Source organism: Aotus nancymaae, unplaced genomic scaffold (genome assembly GCF_030222135.1).
Source record: "Aotus nancymaae isolate 86718 unplaced genomic scaffold, 86718_ANA_hifiasm-v0.15.2.pri h1tg000041l, whole genome shotgun sequence".
NCBI classification, from domain to species: domain Eukaryota; kingdom Metazoa; phylum Chordata; class Mammalia; order Primates; family Aotidae; genus Aotus; species Aotus nancymaae.
Window position 1 is genome coordinate 7,306,895 of NW_026988455.1, and position 19,573 is coordinate 7,326,467.

Sequence of the window (19,573 nt, forward strand, 5' to 3'; positions counted from 1 at the left end):
TTAAGTTCAAAGGACTTTAAATTGTTGCCTTGCTAAAAAGTATAGCCTTGAGGATATGACATGAGTAACTAGTGTTAACCCTAGTCTTTGTTTTGAGAGAAACTTCTGGCCGGGTGTGGTGGCTCAGACCTGTAATCCCACCACTTTGAGAGGCTGAGGTGGGTGGATCACGAGGTTAAGAGATCGAGACCATCTTGGCCAACATGGTGAAACGCTGTCTCTATTAAAAAAATACAAAAGTTAGCTGGGCGTGGTGGCATGTGCCTGTAATCCCAGCTACTCGGTAGGCTGAGGCAGGAGAATTGCTTGAACCCGAGAGGTGGAGGTTGTAGTGAGCTGAGATCATGCCACTGCACTCCAACCTGGTGACAGAGTGAGACTCCGTCTCAAAAAAAAAAAACAAGAAAAAAGAAACTTCTTTTATATATCATACTAATTAAATCTTCTTTTATGTATCATATTATTTAAATCTCCTCTCAGGAAAGAGCTAAGAATTTGAGAATGTCTTGACTCTAAGTAGGAAAGGTAGAGATGACAGTTAAGTTACCACTAGTCAGGTCTGGACCTAATTAAAAAAATATCTAACATAATCCCCTAGTTAGACTCCTGATAGAGACTTAGTCTTTGTGTTTTATTATTATATAATAATAATTTCCATTTTTTGAATGCCTACTGTGTGCTAAACACTGGGTATTTTACATCTGGTTTTCATTAAAAAACAAGCAAGAACAAAATTCCAGCCAGGGTAGGAAATATTACCCCCATTTTAGAGGAGACAAAACTGAGGCAGAGAGGAGAAGCAACTTGTTTAAGCTTATACATCTCGTAGGGGTAATGACCGAAATTAGAGTCCAGGTGTTTGAGTAGTTGGTTAATAGATGTGTTGACAAGTGATTTGCCCATGTACCTTGAACGAGATGATTAGTATACAAATGGCTTTCTCACACCTTTTCATTGTCGTATCATGATTTGTGTCCACGTCTCCTCTCGGTGGCTTTATGGACTGTGTCTAGCCTTCGCTGTTCTAAACAGTGCTGCATCGGTAGTTGTTTACGTACATGCGCAGGTGTCTAAGAGAGGAAGTGCTGGGCTCAAGGATATGTGCTTCTGTGATTCCGATAGTCTTTTCTGCTAGCCTTCGTCACTCCTTGCTTCTCTTAACTCTGTCTTGTTGCTTTGCTGTCTATGTATGTCCTGTGCTTCTGCCCACAGGATTTGCCTTGTGGTCCCTATCTCTTTCTTTAGGATCCTGGTTAAAGCTAACACTCTTCAGGAAAGTATCTTGATGATTCAAATCAGGTCTTTCTGTACAACCTGATTTAATATATTTGCCTTGACTTCCCAAGATGGAACTTTATTTTTTTTTAAATCAGTTCTTGTGATAATTCATGTTTCAAAATGATGAGTAAATAAATTATTGAAACATAATTCTTGTATTTGCTAGCTCTTCTCAGGTTTATAGACAACATACAGGATTTTTGTAGACAACAAATAGATCTTTGTGTGTGATGCCTTTTCTTTTTCTTTTTGAGATGGAGTGTCACTCTGTAGCCCAGACTAGAGTGCAGTGGCATGATCTTGGCTCACTGCAACCCTCTGCCTCCTGGGTTCAAGCAGTTCTCCTGCCTCAGCCTTCCAAGTAACTGGGACTTCAGGTGCGCACCACCATGCCTGGCTAATTTTTTTGTATTTTTAGTAGAGATGGGGTTTCACTATGTTGGCCAGGCTAGTCTCAAGCTCCTGACCTCATGATCTGCCCGCCTCAGCCTCCCAAAGTGCTGGGATTACAGGCATGAGCTGCCTCACCTGGCCATGTATAATGCTTTAATTTAAGTTTAATTTAACAGTAGTCTTTTTGGGATATTTATTGAAAGATTTTTAAATACTGTGCTATTGATATTTTATATTTAAACCATTTTCATATAGCCAAGAATTTTTACTGTTGTATTTGTGTGCTAATAAACACAAATTTCATTTTTGTCATTTTTGTTTTCTGATGTTTCTCTTTTGAGGAAACTCAGTTATGATTGTTGCCAAATACTGAGTAGGAATAAATTTAACTTATTTTGGTTTTGCAGATATTTTGGCCAAAACAACAACTTTAGAATTCTTTTATCAATGTCAAGGATATTTTAAATATGAGCAGAACCTAAAATTCTAATGTATCTTAGGTATTTTAAATTATATATGTGTATATCTCTTTCTGCATACAATACATACAGATTATATACTGGCACTGCCAAAACACAGAGAAATAGTAATCCACAGGCATGTCACAGTTAAGCGTGTGGTGGCATCACAAGAGTTCTTGTGTGTGTCTGTATTCTGGGATGTTAATTTCATTATTTGGAACATCTGCTTTTCACACTCAAGCAGGTGCAAAGTAACATTTTATTTGATCATTTTTTATTGGAATATTTCTTTAAGATTCGTGGAAATTTGTTTGTACTTATTGTGCCCAAACCTTGTGAAAAGACAGTTGCTGCATGTTGCTGTACACTGTGCTTCAGTGGTGTTCGGAATGGATGGTTCAAGACCTTCTAGGCTTTCTGTGTTTGCAGTGTGCTCTCCCTCAGTGATTTCTCACAGCATCCTCATGACATGTTTAAGAGAAGGGAGTAATCTTTATCTGAGGTCACAAATGAGAGAAGGAACAGTGTTAAAATTGGAGCCACAGTTATTTGCTTGCGTTTTTTTTTCTCTTGTACTTCTGGTCTGTCACAGGGACACTAGTTGGTTCTTCATAAATCTGTTCCCTCACTAATTCTCAAACAGCTGTTTATTTGCCATTGCTGAAGTATGTATACAAAATAAAACGCAGCACCCAAATATGAAGAATGTTTCCTTTAACATGATTATAAGACAAAAGAATCTGAAGTTGACTACAGAGTAAGTTCTGAAGCCCAGATTGTACAATTGGGAAATGATTGATAACTGAAGTTTGTTGAATTTAACATATTAAATAAGATATTTATTTATTTAGTAAGGCTTTCAGGTAAGTCAATGAAATGATACATTTAAATGTTTAAAAAGAGAATTGCAGGTGTCTCTTTAGTCAGAATTAAAAAAAGTTCCAGTCTTCGAAGCAGCACGGACTGTTCTCTAGTAAATTTCACAAGTTGAAATAGACTCATAACTTACCTTTATAGAATAGCTGAGTGTTCTGTGATCTCATGTAGTTTAAAGAAAATGTGTTTGTAATGGCAGAGGAAACACTAGAAAATAATGTATTTTGATATAAGAGAATCATGGTATGGTTAGACACATACATTAATGGACATGAGGCACTTTGTTTTTTAAAATTGGATGGATTCGTATTCACTTGATGAAAATGCAAATTGGTATAGCTGTAAGGTGCTGGTTTTCATGACACATTTTAGGAAAGTGATGACTTAGATATTAGGTTATTTTTTGGAGAGAAGTAAGTTTTTTGTAAGTGATAGAATTTCAGATATTATAACCTAAATAACTAATCTTACCTTTGAGTAATGAAAACAATGGATATTTTATTAAATAAGTTTAAGGCACCTCCTTAGATATATAAAGGAACTATCAACTTTGAATGCTTTTGACTGAATTTTAACATTTTTATTCCTGAGCCTTAGAAGAAATACTTGAACTTATATATTGGTATTTAGTTGCTAGATAGTTTAGAAAAAGCTATAGTGAAATCTCAAAGTAAATTCTGACTTTAAGTTCCAAAGTTCCATTGATTGGGGAGATTGTTTTCATAATTTATAATTTATAAGAAAAGGGGAAATATATATATTGACAGAAACTCTGGTTGGAAGAAATTTTGTTTATGGAACCATTGCCTGGAAGAGTAGTGGAAGTTTTGAATCTAAGACCAGACCAGAAAAACTTAATGATTTAGATTAATTCAAGAGAACCTTCCATGCTGGCAAAATATAGACAAGTCTTTTTTTATTATAGTTTTATAAAAGTACTTTATATAATATTGCTTTATTTTATCCAAGTAACTTCCCAGACCTTCTACCTGTACCAGTGTCATTTTGTCTGCCTTCATTCCTGTTCACTGTCATTGATTTATATTAGTATGAGAATTTCATGGAGTTTCCTGTCTGATTATACTGTAAGAAGTAACCTAAGAATATATTGTTATATAAACTCAAATTTTAGGATGGAGCATAACTGTATATGAGCCAATGCATTTTTAAAAAGTATTTATTTATTTAAAAGATGTCTTAAGTCAGAGGTTAGGATGCAGGTAGAGAAGTTTAGACATCTTTAACTCTTTTGGTAAAGTTTTTCTTCCTTTCAGCCAGTGTTTAAAAATTAGTATCTTTCAATCTAAGGAGTTACTAATAATTTTAAATTCCTTCTTCCTTATAGTAGTGGTTCACACCTGGTTTTCTGGTGAGGGTAAGAGGTGAACTATGACATTGGAGCATCTTCTTGAGAGGTTATATAGGCAGGAAGAAGAGCCAGAGTCCACCAGGAAACACAGGTGTCCCATCTCTGTTACTCCCTTGCTGTAGGACTTTGGGCAAGTCACATATCAGCCCCCAGTTTCCTCACCTCTGAAGTGAAGCGATCATTGCAAGTCCAATTAGCTCTATTATTTTTTGGTTTTCATACCTACCTTTAAGCAGAATTCATTATTGAAGAGAGAAATTCTGTCATCTGTGGAGCTTGTGGGCATGAAGGTGAGGAATCCTGGCTGTGCTCATGAGCACAGGGCTGCCGTCCTTTCCCACACCTTGGCCTCTTGCTGGTGTGGCTCGGCACACAGCCTTCCCCCTGGCCCTTACAAGTGACTGTTTCTGTTTGCTTTAGGGGTTATCAGCAGCAGGACGCCCATGAATTCATGCGCTACCTTTTGGACCATCTACACTTGGAACTCCAGGGCGGTTTCAATGGTGTTTCCCGCTCCGCAATTCTGCAGGAGAATTCTACTCTGTCTGCAAGTAACAAGTGTTGCATGTAAGATTTAGTTTCCTTCTGTTTTTTAGGAGGGCCTCAGACATTTCTGTCTGTGTTAACTATGTGTTAGATTTATAATGGAAGGTGCAGGGGTTTCTTGGACATTGCTGGAACTTTCTTGCATTTAAACTTTGTGGCCAAGTGAACTAGCACATACCTCTTGCTTATAGACCAGAGGCATCTTGTATTTGCATCTGGATTTGGTTCTGACTGTGATTATTTGGTATAGATTATTTTAAATCTTGAAAGTATGTAGAAAATATTTGTACAATTTAGCATTTAAAAGATTTCTTCCAAATGTTCATATACCAAAATAATATTTGTTCACTAAAAACAAAAGCTTAAGACATTTTGAACGTGAACTTTCCGAAAGCTTCATTATGGACTTGAATTTTCCTAAAGTTTATCTGTTCTTTAATGAAATTGAGGCATTTATAAATTCTCAGAAGTTTTTCTTGCCTTTCAATATGAACAAAACAAAGCTTTTGGATTGCTTTCCCATGTATAGTAGCCCCACAGTATACACTGAGATCAGAACATTTATTTTGCTTGAAGAAGGGAAGATTTACTGTTATTTCAGCCTGGATTTTGGTCAACTGTAGCTTCCTTTGTTCAGATTTTTGAAAAGTTTTGTCAGTATTGAGCTACATGGGAAAGCAATTTACAGGAAGACAAACTCCCCCCAAAAAGAAAGAGTAAAGTAACATATTGGTAGTATTGCCTGGCAGTCCATAAATCAGACATAGTAGGACTACTACTTTTTAATGGCAAAGCAGGCTTATAGCTAAGCAAGCAGTGTTAGAAAAGGGCAACCAGTGTTAATTGCCATAATTCGCAAAATGTTTTCCCTCTAGGTCCTAGTAGCTGTGATTCCAGTTAGAATCCAATATAGAAAGGGAAGGATCTGTGACCTGGAAGAATTGTTCTTTCTGGTAGCACCAAATTAAAAAGCATTAAATGAAAAATTCTGTTTTGTATTTTATCATGGCACATTCATCCACAAAGGATATTGAACTGTGCTCTATCATGGATAGGCTGTGTGAGGTGAGAGAGGGTGTATGTCTTTATGATTTTACATGACGCCTGGGGCACCCTGTGGAATCACACTGTGTAATACTCATAGAATGTTCTTTTAGTGCCTCATGAGTTTTCAGTATTAAGCTATCCATTTTCATGAGACTTTAAAGATTAGGAATTGCAAGCTTCATTACTGAGTTAGGGACAGAAACCAAACATTTATTATCAAATATTAAAAATTCAGATTTCCTTCTGTTTCCTTCAGTACATTGGAGAAGGCATTTCAGGATCTAAGAATCTTTGCTACAACTAGAAAAAGGTCTTTTGTGCTGAGTCTTTGTTGACTTGTGCACATGCACACCTACCCTACTAAAGGTGAAGGTGGGGGAGGTGTATGGAAGAAATAAGTGGCAGATATGTTTTTTTAGTACATCAACAATCATCAGTGCCCATTAAAGGACCCTAGCATCATAGCCTGTCCAAGTATTCAGTATTTAAACAGTTGTGGTTATGATAAATGAAACTGATTTTGAATATTAAGTCATGGTATAGATGAAGCTTAATTTCAAACATGTCAAGCAGCTAAAAACTTGCTAAGTATTCATTTCTCAGAGGAAGTGATTATAAGAAAGAACTACATTGAGTCTAAATGTACTTCTTAATGAAGCAGTTTCCATTTTAATGAAAGGCAACCTTGTATGTGAACATCAGCATGAAAGGGTCAGTTACAGTCCCTTCATTTTCAGCAGGTTTTTTTTTTGCCATGTCTTTTTTTTAGTGACACAGATAATAAACCTAAACCTGAAATGGCTGCTAGGTCCTACAATTCCCAATGCTTCTTCCCCAATGCTACTTTAAAAAAAAATTTTTCTTAAGCCAGTATGTCTTACAAACAATACTGTATTACTTACTACTTTAAAAATAATAATAAAGTTATAGCCTATTATTTTTGACAGAAAAGGAATGAAAAGTTTCAAATAGAATTGCTTGAGTAGGCTTTGCCTGCTTCATCATTGCAGTAGGTCTAACTTAGAGTGGCCTAGAAAATACACAGTGTTTTAGGAGTAATTGATTGAAGTGACAGAAACCACCTTATATTGCTATTAGCAAAAAATAGCATGTATTGGCTCAAGTGACTTCATAAGTGCACGAAGGCTGATAGACAAGTGTTCGTGTAATACTATTAATGATAGCAAATAATTGAAACTACCTCAATAGCCACTAATACTACATTAGTTAAATTAAGAGAAGGAGCTATGTTAGAGCAGATATTCAAACCAGACCAGCTGTATGACGTTGGGCCAACTTAACCTCAGTGTCCTCATCTACAACTTGGGGCTTACAGTAGCTACCTTACAGATGTGTTGTGAGGATTAATTGACTGAACAGATGGAAAGAATGTGCTCGGAATGGAGCCTGTGTGTAGTAAGTGCTGTTCTATCAGTGCCTGCCACTCCTGCTCTCACTGGTACACTCTCTTGGTGGTTCTTGCTTCCACTGTATGTCCATACTGTGACACGCCATGCAGCTGTCAAGAAGAATGAGGTACCTGTTTAAGGTATACATTTAGGGAAAAACATAAGAGCAAGAAGCAGGTGTAATCTGACTTCATAGTGGCAGACCCTTCAAATGCTTTATTTTTGGTAAGTGCTCTTCTAAAAGCACTTCACATACATAACTCTCATCTTCACACTGGGCCTCTGCAGTGGGTACTCTTCCTGTATTCCTCTTTTAAATTTGATGGAGTAGAGGCGGAAAAAGTTTAGGTAACATTACAGCAAGTGGTGTTTTTAGCTTGTTCTTAAAATAGTGTACCTTTCATCTCCATAAAGAAATTATTTACAGTATTGAGCTTTTTAAAAAGTGTTTTTGACAGTAACATCCAGCACTTTGAATTGTGAAGTTCTACCTCCAGCAGTAATTACTAAATCTGTATTAAATTCCTTTACTTCTTTTTCCCCAAATCTGAGAGATGGCTGTCTAAAAACTCAGACCAAGGATGTTTAAAGTCAGTTAATTGTGAGAGTTCCCTGTAATATGAGAGGTCTTGCAAAGGTTCCAGTACAAGGCAGTTCCTTCCTTTTGGGACCTATCTTGGGGAGAGAATGGAAGGAGTCATGTTGCCCTGTGCAGAGTCATGCATGTGATCTGTGTTATGATAGCAAATGGCCAGTGTTAGTTGCTCTTGGGGAAAGTAGTGGGATTGGATGTCAGCATTGGAGGAGGCCAGTGGATTAAACCCTTTGTTTAGTATGTGTCTATATTTTGAAATTTTATTATTATTTTTAAACTTATAAATGATTTAAATATTGCTTCAAAGGGAGCAATCTGTAGGGGCTTTAACAAATATTTCAGTTTTTTAAATGTCAAAGAGATGGCTTCTTACTGAGATATTCTCCTATGTGGTGCTTTTGTTTAGAAATGGAGCATCTACTGTTGTCACGGCTATATTCGGAGGCATTCTCCAAAATGAGGTTAACTGCCTCATATGTGGGACAGAATCTAGAAAGTTTGATCCATTCCTAGGTAAGACATGTGTGGCATGTGGATATATAATATTTTATTAAAATAATGTTTCCTTCAAAAAATAAGTGTAAAGAGAAATATAGAAGTGCATCAGTTTATGAAATTATTTTTGAGTAGACATATGCCTTTAACAGTGTTTACCTATCTCCTTTTAAGACCTTTCATTAGATATTCCAAGTCAGTTCAGAAGTAAACGCTCTAAGAATCAAGAAAATGGACCAGTTTGTTCATTACAAGGTAAAGATATTTGAATGTACTAAAATATTTTTCTTCAAATAGTGGAATAGATTGATAAACTTCATCTATATGTGCTTTGTGGTTAGTATCTTTAATGAATCTGTGTTGTAACTTAAGAAAAGTGAAACCTGAATGTCTTTTTTCTAACCCCTCAAGAAACTGCAATGTCCAATATGATAACCACGAGTCATGTAGCAATTAAAGTTTAAATTAAAATTCTGTTGCTTAATCACACTTGAACCACATGTGCCCAGAAACCACGTGTGGCTAGCATGGCACTCCTTTATTAGACAGCACTACTCTAGAATCAGATTATCCTAGTAGAAATCCAACTTTCTTTTGGAGAAGGGCTAGGCTTCTCTGTGTCACTGATGTTCTGTGTAATGTGAGGCATTTGGCTTGTTAGAAGTAGCAGAGGTCTCAGATGCTTGTAGTACTGTTCTCAGGTAGTTCCTAGAAATCTGTCAGACAATGCATGGGATGACTAGACTACATTCCAGTAAGGAACTGGAGCAACACTACATATGAAACATTTTGCCATGCTCTCAGTTTGTTCCTTACCTACATAACCAGTGTTGATTGTCTCCTTGAACAAGAATGCAGAAGAAATTTAAGAAAGCCCCATTCACTCCACTTCTCTGCAAAATATAGGGCTATAGTATGTTTCTCCAAAACTGTTTTTGGCCTATTTGAGATTAAGAAAATATCACAGTATGCTTGATATTGTCAAATGTCACAACATTTTCTCTTTATATCTAGGGCATGTGAGTACATGCTAACTTAATCATGAAACAAATATCTGATTATTTATAGTGGAAGTCAGTGAAAATTAAAGGAATTAGCCTTAAACCGTATCATTCTATAAACTCTTCAATAAGAACAGTAATTATGACATTAATTTAAAAACTATTCTTACTATAAATACATGGATATATATCTAAACAATACTTCTTAAATTGTTTTTTGAGACAGTCTTGCTCTGTTGCCTAGGCTGGAGGGTGATGCAATCTTAACTCACTGCAACCTCTGTCTCCCAGGTTCAAGCAATTCTCCTGCCTCAGCCTGCCGAGGAGCTGGGACTACAGGTGCATGCCACCACACCTGGCTAATTTTTATATTTTTAGTAGAGATGGGGTTTTGCCATGTTGGCCAGGATGGTCTCAAACTCCTGACCTTAAGGGATCTGCCCTTCTTGGCCTCTTAAAGTGCTGGGTTTACAGGCGTGAGCCACTGCATCTGGCCTGAACAGTACTGTTTTTTCTTTTCTTTTCTTTCTTTTTTTTTTTTGAGACAGAGTCTTATTTTGTCACCAGGTGCCAGGCTGGAGTGCAGTGGCACGATCTTGGCTCGCTGCAGCCTCTGCCTCCTGGGTTCAAGCAATTCTCCTGCCTCAGCCTCCCGAGTAGCTGGGAACACAGGCACACACCACCACACCCAGCTAATTTTTGTATTTTTTAGTAGAGACAGGGTTTCACCATGGTCTCCATCTCTTGACCTTGTGATCCGCCCACCTCAGCCTCCCAAAGTTCTGGAGTTACACTGAACAGTACTTTCTGATGTTTAACAAAACTCAGTAAATCTAGATGACCTTTGGCTAGAAGACTCAGAGACACTAGTTTGTTTAGGCTTCCTTTCTTCCTTTCCTTCCTTCCTTCCTTTCCTTCCTTTCCTTCCTTCCCTTCCTTCCCTTCCTTCCTTCCTTCCGTTTCCCTCATTCTGAGTTGGTTATATATGTGGTTCTTACTGACTTTCATAACATTTCAGTTACTACTTATCCCAGAATACTTGAATACCAAGCAGAGTCTCACTTCCTGAGCTCATCCAGGAGGAGAGTGCATGACACAGTATAGATGGCTGATTGTTCCCCAAACAAGAAAAGTGGCACGTGGCATCTGCCTTGCATCCCAGGGAGTATTTTTCTTTACACTGAATCCTTGAAATCTGATGTGATTGGTATTAGCTTCAGGGGGCCCAAACCAGCCAAAGTAGTTTAGGGTTTGGCCGGAAAGATGTTTCCTGTATTCTCAGTTGGCTTTACTTTGAATCCTGAGGCTTGATTTTTATTTGAGAGAGCTTACTGCTGGCTTTAAAAAGTCGATGACAGGGTGTGGTACCTTCTCATTGTGTTTTTGTTGACCACTCTTATCAATTAAGGGCACTTCTCTTTCTTGGACATCCAGAATGTCATACATCTTTCTCTGTTTACTGGAGATGGAGACTTGTGATTACCTAGTAAGTCTTCACATGCTTTGAGTCCACTTGGCAAGAACTACTTGTATACTTTTTGAATTTGTAATTGTTAAGCTTAGTTTTCCTTTAAAAAGGAAAAAAGACCCATCTTAAATAACTTTTGAAGTTATTTAACCAAAAATGTGCATATTGCAAAAGGGTAAAATAACCCCAGTTCTAAAACCTGACAAAGATAACCATGGAAAAGAAAATATAGCTTGATCTCACTTGTATTATAGATCGAAGAATCCTAAGTATTAGCAAATACAACTCAGTAGTATACTAAAACAATAATATACAGAGATCAAATAGGACTGATTTAATACTAGAAATATAATTAGGGGAAAACAAATCAAAATGCCCTAATAGGCAAAATGCCCAGACACAGTGGCTTATGCCTGGAATCGCAGCATTTGGAAAGCTAAGGTGGGAGCATTGCTTGAGCCCAAGAGTTTGAGACCAGCCTGGGCAACATAATGTGAACCTGTCTGTACAAAATAATAGTAAGAAGAAGAAAATTAGCTGGGCATGCTGGTATATGCCTATAATCCCACCTTCTTGAAAGGCTGAGGCAAGGAGGATCGCTGGAGCCCAGGAGTTGGGGGCTGCATTAGCTGGCACTACTCCTATACTCTAGGCCTAGGTGAGAGAGACCGACCCTGTCTCAAAAAAAAAAAGAAAAGGTCCAAATAGATACTGATAAAATCCCGAATCTATTACTGATTAAAAGGAAAAGAAAAGTGTGGGTATAGTGCCTGACGCCTGTAATCCCAGCACTTTGGGAGACCAAGGCGGGCAGATCAGATCACTTGAGGCCAGGAGTTTGAGACCAGCCCTGGCCAACAATACAAAAATTAGCCAGGTATGGTGGCGGGCGCCTATAGTCCCAGTTCCTTGGGAGGCAGGTGAGTTGCTTGAACAGGGAGGCAGAGGTTGCAGTGAGCTGAGATTGTGCTCCTGCACTCTAGCCTGGACAATACGGTGAGACTGTCTCAAAAACAAAAAGTGAAGAAAAAATTTTATTAGGAATAGAAATGTTAACTTGATGACAAGTATTCGTTAAAAGCTATCAGTGATCATCATAGTTAATGGGGAAGCACTAATGATTTTCCACTAAGGCCAGGAGTAAGCCAGGAGGCCTACTGACAGTATTGCTCAAACATCTGGAAGAGCACGGCAACAGATGAGGAAAAGAAATAAGAATAAATCATGGAAGAATGGCCAAAATATTAACATTTGCAGACAGATTAATTAGATACCTAGAACATTTTAGGAAAATCATTTGGAAAATTATGAGAAATATTGACAACTGTTGTCATGGAGAGTGAGACTGGGCAGGAGGACACCTGCTTTTCTAGAAGCCCTCAATTTTTAAAAATCAAACACAAATAGTACTTTCATAAATATATTCTAAACATAAAGCTAAAATGTTTAAGCAAAAAAACCAACTGGTTTTCTATACATAGCAAAATATTCTATTCATAGTAACAGAACTCAAAAGCACTTAACAAATTTAATAAGGAATATGTAATACTTTAATAAAACTTTATAAAAGGACAGATAAAGCCTGAATAAAAAGAGCCACATCTTATTCTTGGATGGGAAGACTCAATATAGTACAAATGTCCATTTTCTCCCAAATTACTTCCTACATTTATTGTAATTCATTCAAAAATTCCTCTGTAAGCAGAAATTCTCAAGAGGAGGTAAAGAAGTTTTTAAAATGAAAGTAAGGTAGAAAAAAGCAATAGGATAGGAAGTGTCCTAGAACTACTAATACGGAGCAGGTGCTAATGTAAAATATTTATGGAAATCTGTAATATGCCAAAGAAAAAATGTCAAATCAGTGGGAAGAATAAGAAATTAGGCAACAACTGGTGTTAGTGTAAGTAAGAATTAGTTTGGAAAAACCTTAATTTTCTCCCTACCCTCATATCCTTTCCCTGATTAATTTGAGGTTTCAGGATTTAAATATGAAACATAAAACCACAGGACACTATAGGAAAGCATCTTTATGATCTTGTCATAGGGGAGATCTTTCTAAGCCAGAATCTATAATGGGAAACATTTTATAAATTTACATAATGGTAAAAGACCATAACGTAGAAAAGAGATGATAAACTTGAGACAGATGTTTGGACGCATATGAAAAAGGCGACTTGGGCAGAGTATATGAATAAGAAAAAGAAATGATCATTATAACATCTAAAAATATTAATCCTCTATATTCAAGAAACTAAGTAGAGCAAGATTGGTACAAAGAAATACAAAAAAGAAAAACAAGATTGGTGAAAATGATAAAGATGGATGTCAGTAGAAGAGGACCCTCATAATGGTGTTTTAAGTATAAATTGGCACAGTTGTTTTTGGAGGGTAATGATCACCATTTTTAATAGGCATTTCCTTAAACATACTAATTTCACTTGCAAATGTGGACAATATGTGTAAAAGATTTTAGTTGAAGCACTCGTTAATGAAAGAAAATCAAACAATTTAAGTGTCTACCAATAGGGCACTAGTTTAACAAACTGTATTATGTAGCAATTAAGAAACATAAAGTTGACCAATAATTGTGCCATAGAAACAAAGCTACAAAATATTGTGTAGTAAAAACTGTCCATGGAAGTATGTGTGTAGAATAATTCCATTTGTGTACGATAAACATTCATATGAGTGTTAACTTTTTTTTTTTTTGGAGACAGAGTCTTGCTCTGTTACCAAGCTGGAGTGCAGTGGCGCGATCTCGGCTTACGGCAACCTCCCCCTCCCAGGTTCAAGCGATTCCCTGCCTCAGCCTCCCGAGTAACTGGGATTACAGGCGCAGGCCACCATGCCCAGCTAATTTTTTTGTATTTTGGTAGAGATGGGGTTTCACCATGTTGGCCAGGATGGTCTCGATCTCCTGACCTTATGATCTGCCTGCCTCAGCCTTCCAAAGTGCTGAGATTACAGACGTGAGCCACTGCACCCGGCCTGGGTGTTAAAATTCTTAAACACCGTACACTGTGCTTTTCGCAGTGATTATCTCAGGGAAGTGGGATTCAGGAGGAAATGCAACTGTGAGTTATTTTTTCATTTGTTTTAACCTATGTGTATCACCTTTATAATACCTATTTGGGGGAGAGTGGACTTTTGTTCCCAGTAACTCTTATTCTACCCTCTATGAATTTGTCTATTCTAGGCACCTCATGTAAGTGGAACCATGCTATATTTATCCTTTTGTGACTGGTTTGGCTTAGCATAATATTTTCAAGGGTCATCCATATTGTAGTATGTATCAGTAAGTATTAGTAAGCTCTTTGTATGTATTAGTAAGCTTTGTGAAGCTTAATATTCTCTTGTATGTATATACTACATTCTATTTATCCATTCATCTGTTGACACCTGGGTTGTTCCCGCCTTTTGGCTATTGTAAATATGCTGCTATGACCATAGGGGTACAAGTATCTGACTTCCTGCTTCTAGTTCTTTTGGGTATATACCTAGCAGTGGAATCACTGCCTCATAGTTCCATTTAACTTTCTGAGGTACTGCCAAACTTTTCCACAGTGTGTACCATTTTGCATTCCCACCAGCAATGTACAATGGTTTTAATTTGTCCACTTTCTAGCTAATACACATTATTTTCTGCTTTTTTGTCTTTTAAATAACAGCCATCCTAATAACAGTGAAGTAGTATATCCCTATAGTTTTGATTTGCATTTCCCTAATAGTGATGTTGAGCATCTTTTCATGTGTTTATTGGTCATTTGTGCCTCTTTGGAGAAATGTCTGTTAAAGTCCTTTGCCCATTTTTGAATCAGTTTGTTGTTGTTGTTGACTTTTAGGAGTTTTTCATATATTGTGGCCATTAATCCCTTATCCAGATATATGATTTGAAAATATTTTTCTCCCATTCTGTGGTTTCTCTTTATAGTGTCCCTCAATACACAACTTTTTAATTTTGATGAAGTTCAGCTTACCTATTTTTTTTGTTCCCTGTGCTTTGGGTGTCATATCAGAATCATTGCCAAATCTAATGTTATTAAGCTTTTCCCCTATGTTTTCTTCTAAGAGTTTTTATAGTTTTAAGACTTATATTTAGATCTTTGATCTATTTTAATTTTTGTATATGGTGTGAGGTAAGAGTCCAACGTAATTCTTTTGCATGTTGATATCTAGCTTCCCCAGCACCATTTGTTGAAAAGATTGTCCTTTCCCCATTCAGTAGTCTTGTCATTCTTATCAGAAGTCAGTTGACTATATATGTAAGAGTTTATTTCATTGGTCTATATTGTCTGTCCTTACGCCAGTGCCACACTCTTTTAATTACTGAACCTTTGTAGTAAGTTTTAAAATCAGAAAGTGTGAGTCCTATAACTTTGTTGTTCTTTTTCAAAATTGTTTTGGCTATTCAGGATTCTTTGAGATTCCATGTGAATTTTAGGATAGGGTTTTCTATTTCTGCAAAGTTTTCTATTGGGATTTTGATATGAACTGCACTGAATCTGTAGATTCCTTTGGGTAGTAATAATCATGTTAACAACATCAGGTCTTTCAATCTGTGAATGCAGGGTGTTTTGAGGACTTTAAAAATTTCTTTCAGCAGTATTTTGTAGTTTTCAGGTATAAGTCTTTCGTCTCCTTAGTTAAATGTATTCCTAAGTATTTTATTGTTTTTGACACTATTATAAATGGAATTGTCTAATTTCCTTTTTGGAAATGCCTAACAATGAATACATTGTTAGTGTATAGAAGTGCAGCTAATTTTTGTGTGATTTTATATCCTGTCTTTTCATTCTCTTGACAGTATCTTTTACAGAGCAAAAAATTTTAATTTTAATGAAGTCCTGCTTATAAATCCTTCTTTCATGGATTGTGCCTTTGGTGTTGCATCTAAAAAACTATTGCCAAACCCAAGGTCATTTGCATTTTTTCCTGTGTTATCTTCTAAAAGTTTTATAGCTTTGATACATTTTGTTAATTTTTGTGGAGGATATAAAGGTCTGTGTATGGATTTTACTTTTTATTTTTTGGCAAGTTAATGTCCAATTCTAGTATCATTTGTTGAAAAGACTATCCATCCGCTATTGTATTGTCTCTGCTCCTTTGTCAAAGCCAGTTGACTGTATTTATGTGAGTCTATTTCTGGGTGCTGTATTCTGTTCCACTGATCTGTTTTCTTTCTTTCACCAGTATGTTGTCTTGACTATTAGAGCTTTGTAATAAGTCTTGGAGTAATATTCTTCCAGTTTTGTTCTTCACTGTTGTATTTGCTATTCTTTATCTTTTGCCTTTCCATAGTAAAACTTAATTTTGTCACTATCCACAAAATAATTTGCTGGTTTGAGATTGCACTGAATCTATGGATCCAGTTGGGACTCATTATTAATAGTGAGTCTTCTTATCTGTGAACACAGGATGTCTTAATGTCTTTTAAAATTTCTTTCAGCAATGTTTTATAGTTTTCAGGTACAATTTAACTTTTTAACTTTAGGGTTTTCTGCATGAGATCATGTGATCTGTCAACAGAGATAATTATACTTTTTCCTTTTCATTTTGGATGCTTTTTTTCTTGCCTGATTGCTCTAGCTAAAACTTAAAATATTATGTTGAACAGGAGTGGCAAAAGTGAGCATCCTTGTCTTCCTGATTTTAGAGGAAAAGCTTTCAGTCTTTCACCATTGAGTGTGATGTTCACTATGGTTTTCATATATGGCCTTGGTTATGGTGAAGTTCTCCTTTTTTCTAGTTTGAATGTTCAAATGATGATTTTAAATGTGGAAAATTGTGTTTTTTATACAATTTTTCCTTTCTTTATTTCTTATTTTCCCTATGACCCCCCTGTCCCTGCCAAGGCCATAGCTTTTTACGTGATGTAACAAATACTTGCTGATGAATGCGTCCATGACTTCAGCTTCAGAGCTCACAAGTGCCATAGTGATCCGTCTGAAGGGATTCTTAGTGCCAGCCAGTCTGCCTGCTGTGTAGTCACTGCTCTTGGTAGCCAGAGACGTGGAACTTGGGAGGCCCCTGAGGACAGCATCACTCCATTTGCAAGTTTGTGTGTAGTGTCTGAGACTTGCTTCAGGAAGTATAATGTCAAGATATAATAATACATCCTTTCCCAGGAACTATTATTGACATAAAATAGCAGGTTGGCAATGTAGTATTTGTGGGAAATTGAGGAAATAATGGTAACTGTCCAGTGGAAGTTGAGAAAGGTTCAAAGAAAGAAGTGAGAATTGAGTTGCAGGGAGGCAGTAGGATGTGCCTTCTAGGTACTGGGCTCAGGCAACAAAGGCATATTCAAGACTGTCTAGGCCCCTGATACACAGGGCCTGTCTAGTCTTATGTCACACTTTGCCTCCACCTTCCCTGAAGGGATGCTGTCTGCTACTGTCACAGACAGAAAGGCTATGGCCTGGAAACTTGAGTACAGAGCCAAGAGTGCTTTTCCATACACAGCTAGGTTTCTGCTTGCTACCCAACTTTAAACTAATAAATATATTTTTTAAAGATATATAACTGGTCTATAAAGACAAATGATTAACATAAAAGTCAGGATAACAGCTACTTCTGGGCAGAGGAAGTGGAATGATCTTTGGTAAGAAGCACATGGCCACACAGGTTGCCCACTGCACAACTCTAGGAGATGCTATACTGTGCAGAGACCCTGGTTCTTAGATTCTCTAGAGTACTCTAGTGCAGGGTCCATAGGCATTCATATTTTCTCTACAGAGGAACGTACATTTTATATAGATTTATGAATATCTGATTGCATCAGGAATTGGCAAACTCTCTCAAAAGGACCAGAGAATAAATACAGTAAGTCGTCATTTAATGTCATCAATGGGTTCTTGGAAACTGCAAGTTTAAGGCAAAATGACATACAGGAGGTCCTCCAGTAAGTAAGTTTCCTTTAACCTTTTGTTGTAACAATGGTTTCTTTATACATCGTTTCACATAAAGTAACAATTTTCAAGAACCTGTCATGACATTCCTCAATGTATTTTAGCCTTTGCGACACATAAGGTCTCTGCCCCAGTGACTCAGTTTGGTGTAGTGTAAAAGCAGCCGAAAAATAATGTAAACAGATGGGCATGGCTGTGTTCCAGGGAAACTTTATTTACAAAACCAGGTGGGTGGCTGGATTTGTTTTAGGGCTATAGTTTACCAAACCCCAGGTTACACAATTCAATCTTTAAAAGAAAAAAGAAATGTAGCTGTGATTTATGTAGGAACTGAGAGTACAGAGTCTGGACAGAGAAGGTTGATAGCAAAGCCTTCTGTGATCCATGTTTGTATATATATTTTTTTTGAGATGGAGTTTCACTTTTGTTGCCCAAGCTGGAGTACAATGGTATGATCTCGGCTCACTGCAACCCCCCGCCTCCCAGGTTCAAGTGATTCTGCTGCCTCAGCCTCCTGAGTAGCTGGGATTACAGGCATGCACCACCATGCCCGCCTAATTTTTGTATTTTCAGTAGAGACAGGGTTTCTTCATGTTGGTCAGGCTGGTCTTGAACTCCTGACCTCGTGATCTGCCCGCCTCAGCCTCCCAAAGTGCTGGTATTACAGGCGTGAGGCAACACACCTGGCGATCTACATTTATTTTTAAATGATCTAAATTTGACTTTTTTTAAATGAGCTTGGAGCTTTGTCCTCTATACTGTAACACATTGACAGATAACTGCAATTGAAATTTTGAATTCATCAGGAAACCATTTTCTCAGAATTATTCAGATGAATTTTCATTAATAGTAAAACCAACATAATTGATCATCACCAGATGTCAGGCATGATGCCAGGTGCTTTACACATGTTATTTCTCTTCATTACAATAGTTCTTCAAAGTAGGTATTTTTTGTCTTCAATTTGTAATAAAGGTTAACTTTTCTAAGGTTATATAGCTAATAAAGCTGAGATTTTGAACCTGGGTCATTCTGCTTCAAAGTTCAGTCCTTTTTCCACAGTACACTGCCTCCATATAAAAGGCATCTTGTTTTAATGCTGCCAAAATCAATTTGTTTAGATTGTCTTCGCAGTTTTACTGACTTAGAAGAGCTTGATGAGACAGAGTTATATATGTGCCATAAATGCAAAAAGAAACAAAAGTCCACAAAAAAGTTTTGGATTCAAAAACTACCCAAGGTGAGTGTTGAATTTCAAGTTATGAAGCAATTTCAAGGGGAAAATGCTTGACTCATAAGACCATGTCTCTAACTTTATACTATATGAACTGTTCTGTATTTGTCTCTAGGGTTTTCAGTAAAAGTTAAACCCTTTACAGAATGAATGCATAAGGTATGCGTGGAAGAATGATTGATAGAGTAGCTAAAATGTTATTTAAGAGGCTGTAGTACTGAACTGATACTATCAAACTTTTGACTGAAAGGTAAATTAGGTGTTTCACAATCTTTGACCTCATCTCTGTCCTCCAGGTGCTATGCTTACATTTGAAAAGATTTCATTGGACAGCATATTTAAGAAATAAAGTTGATACATATGTAGAGTTTCCACTGAGAGGCCTAGACCTGAAATGCTACTTATTAGAGGTAAGGCGATTACCGTTTTAGCATGGTGAAAAGACAGCTCTTCAGTAAGACTGTCATCACATGGAGAGGGTAGAAGTCATCAA

The 19,573-nt window shown here is 37.0% G+C and overlaps 1 protein-coding gene across 5 annotated transcripts in view; it reads left to right on the forward strand.

Annotated features, from left to right (window-relative positions):
* The window catches only part of USP3 (ubiquitin specific peptidase 3), an 84,083-nt gene that overhangs the window by 61,961 nt on the left and 2,549 nt on the right, over nt 1-19,573 (forward strand). For all 5 annotated transcript variants that reach the window (XM_021666230.2, XM_064361391.1, XM_064361388.1 and 2 more), the window contains 5 exons: nt 4,798-4,944; nt 8,381-8,487; nt 8,644-8,724; nt 18,968-19,086; nt 19,377-19,490. In XM_021666230.2, the coding sequence (XP_021521905.2) occupies nt 4,798-4,944; nt 8,381-8,487; nt 8,644-8,724; nt 18,968-19,086; nt 19,377-19,490 (568 nt within the window). The remainder of the gene's footprint in view (nt 1-4,797; nt 4,945-8,380; nt 8,488-8,643; nt 8,725-18,967; nt 19,087-19,376; nt 19,491-19,573) is intronic.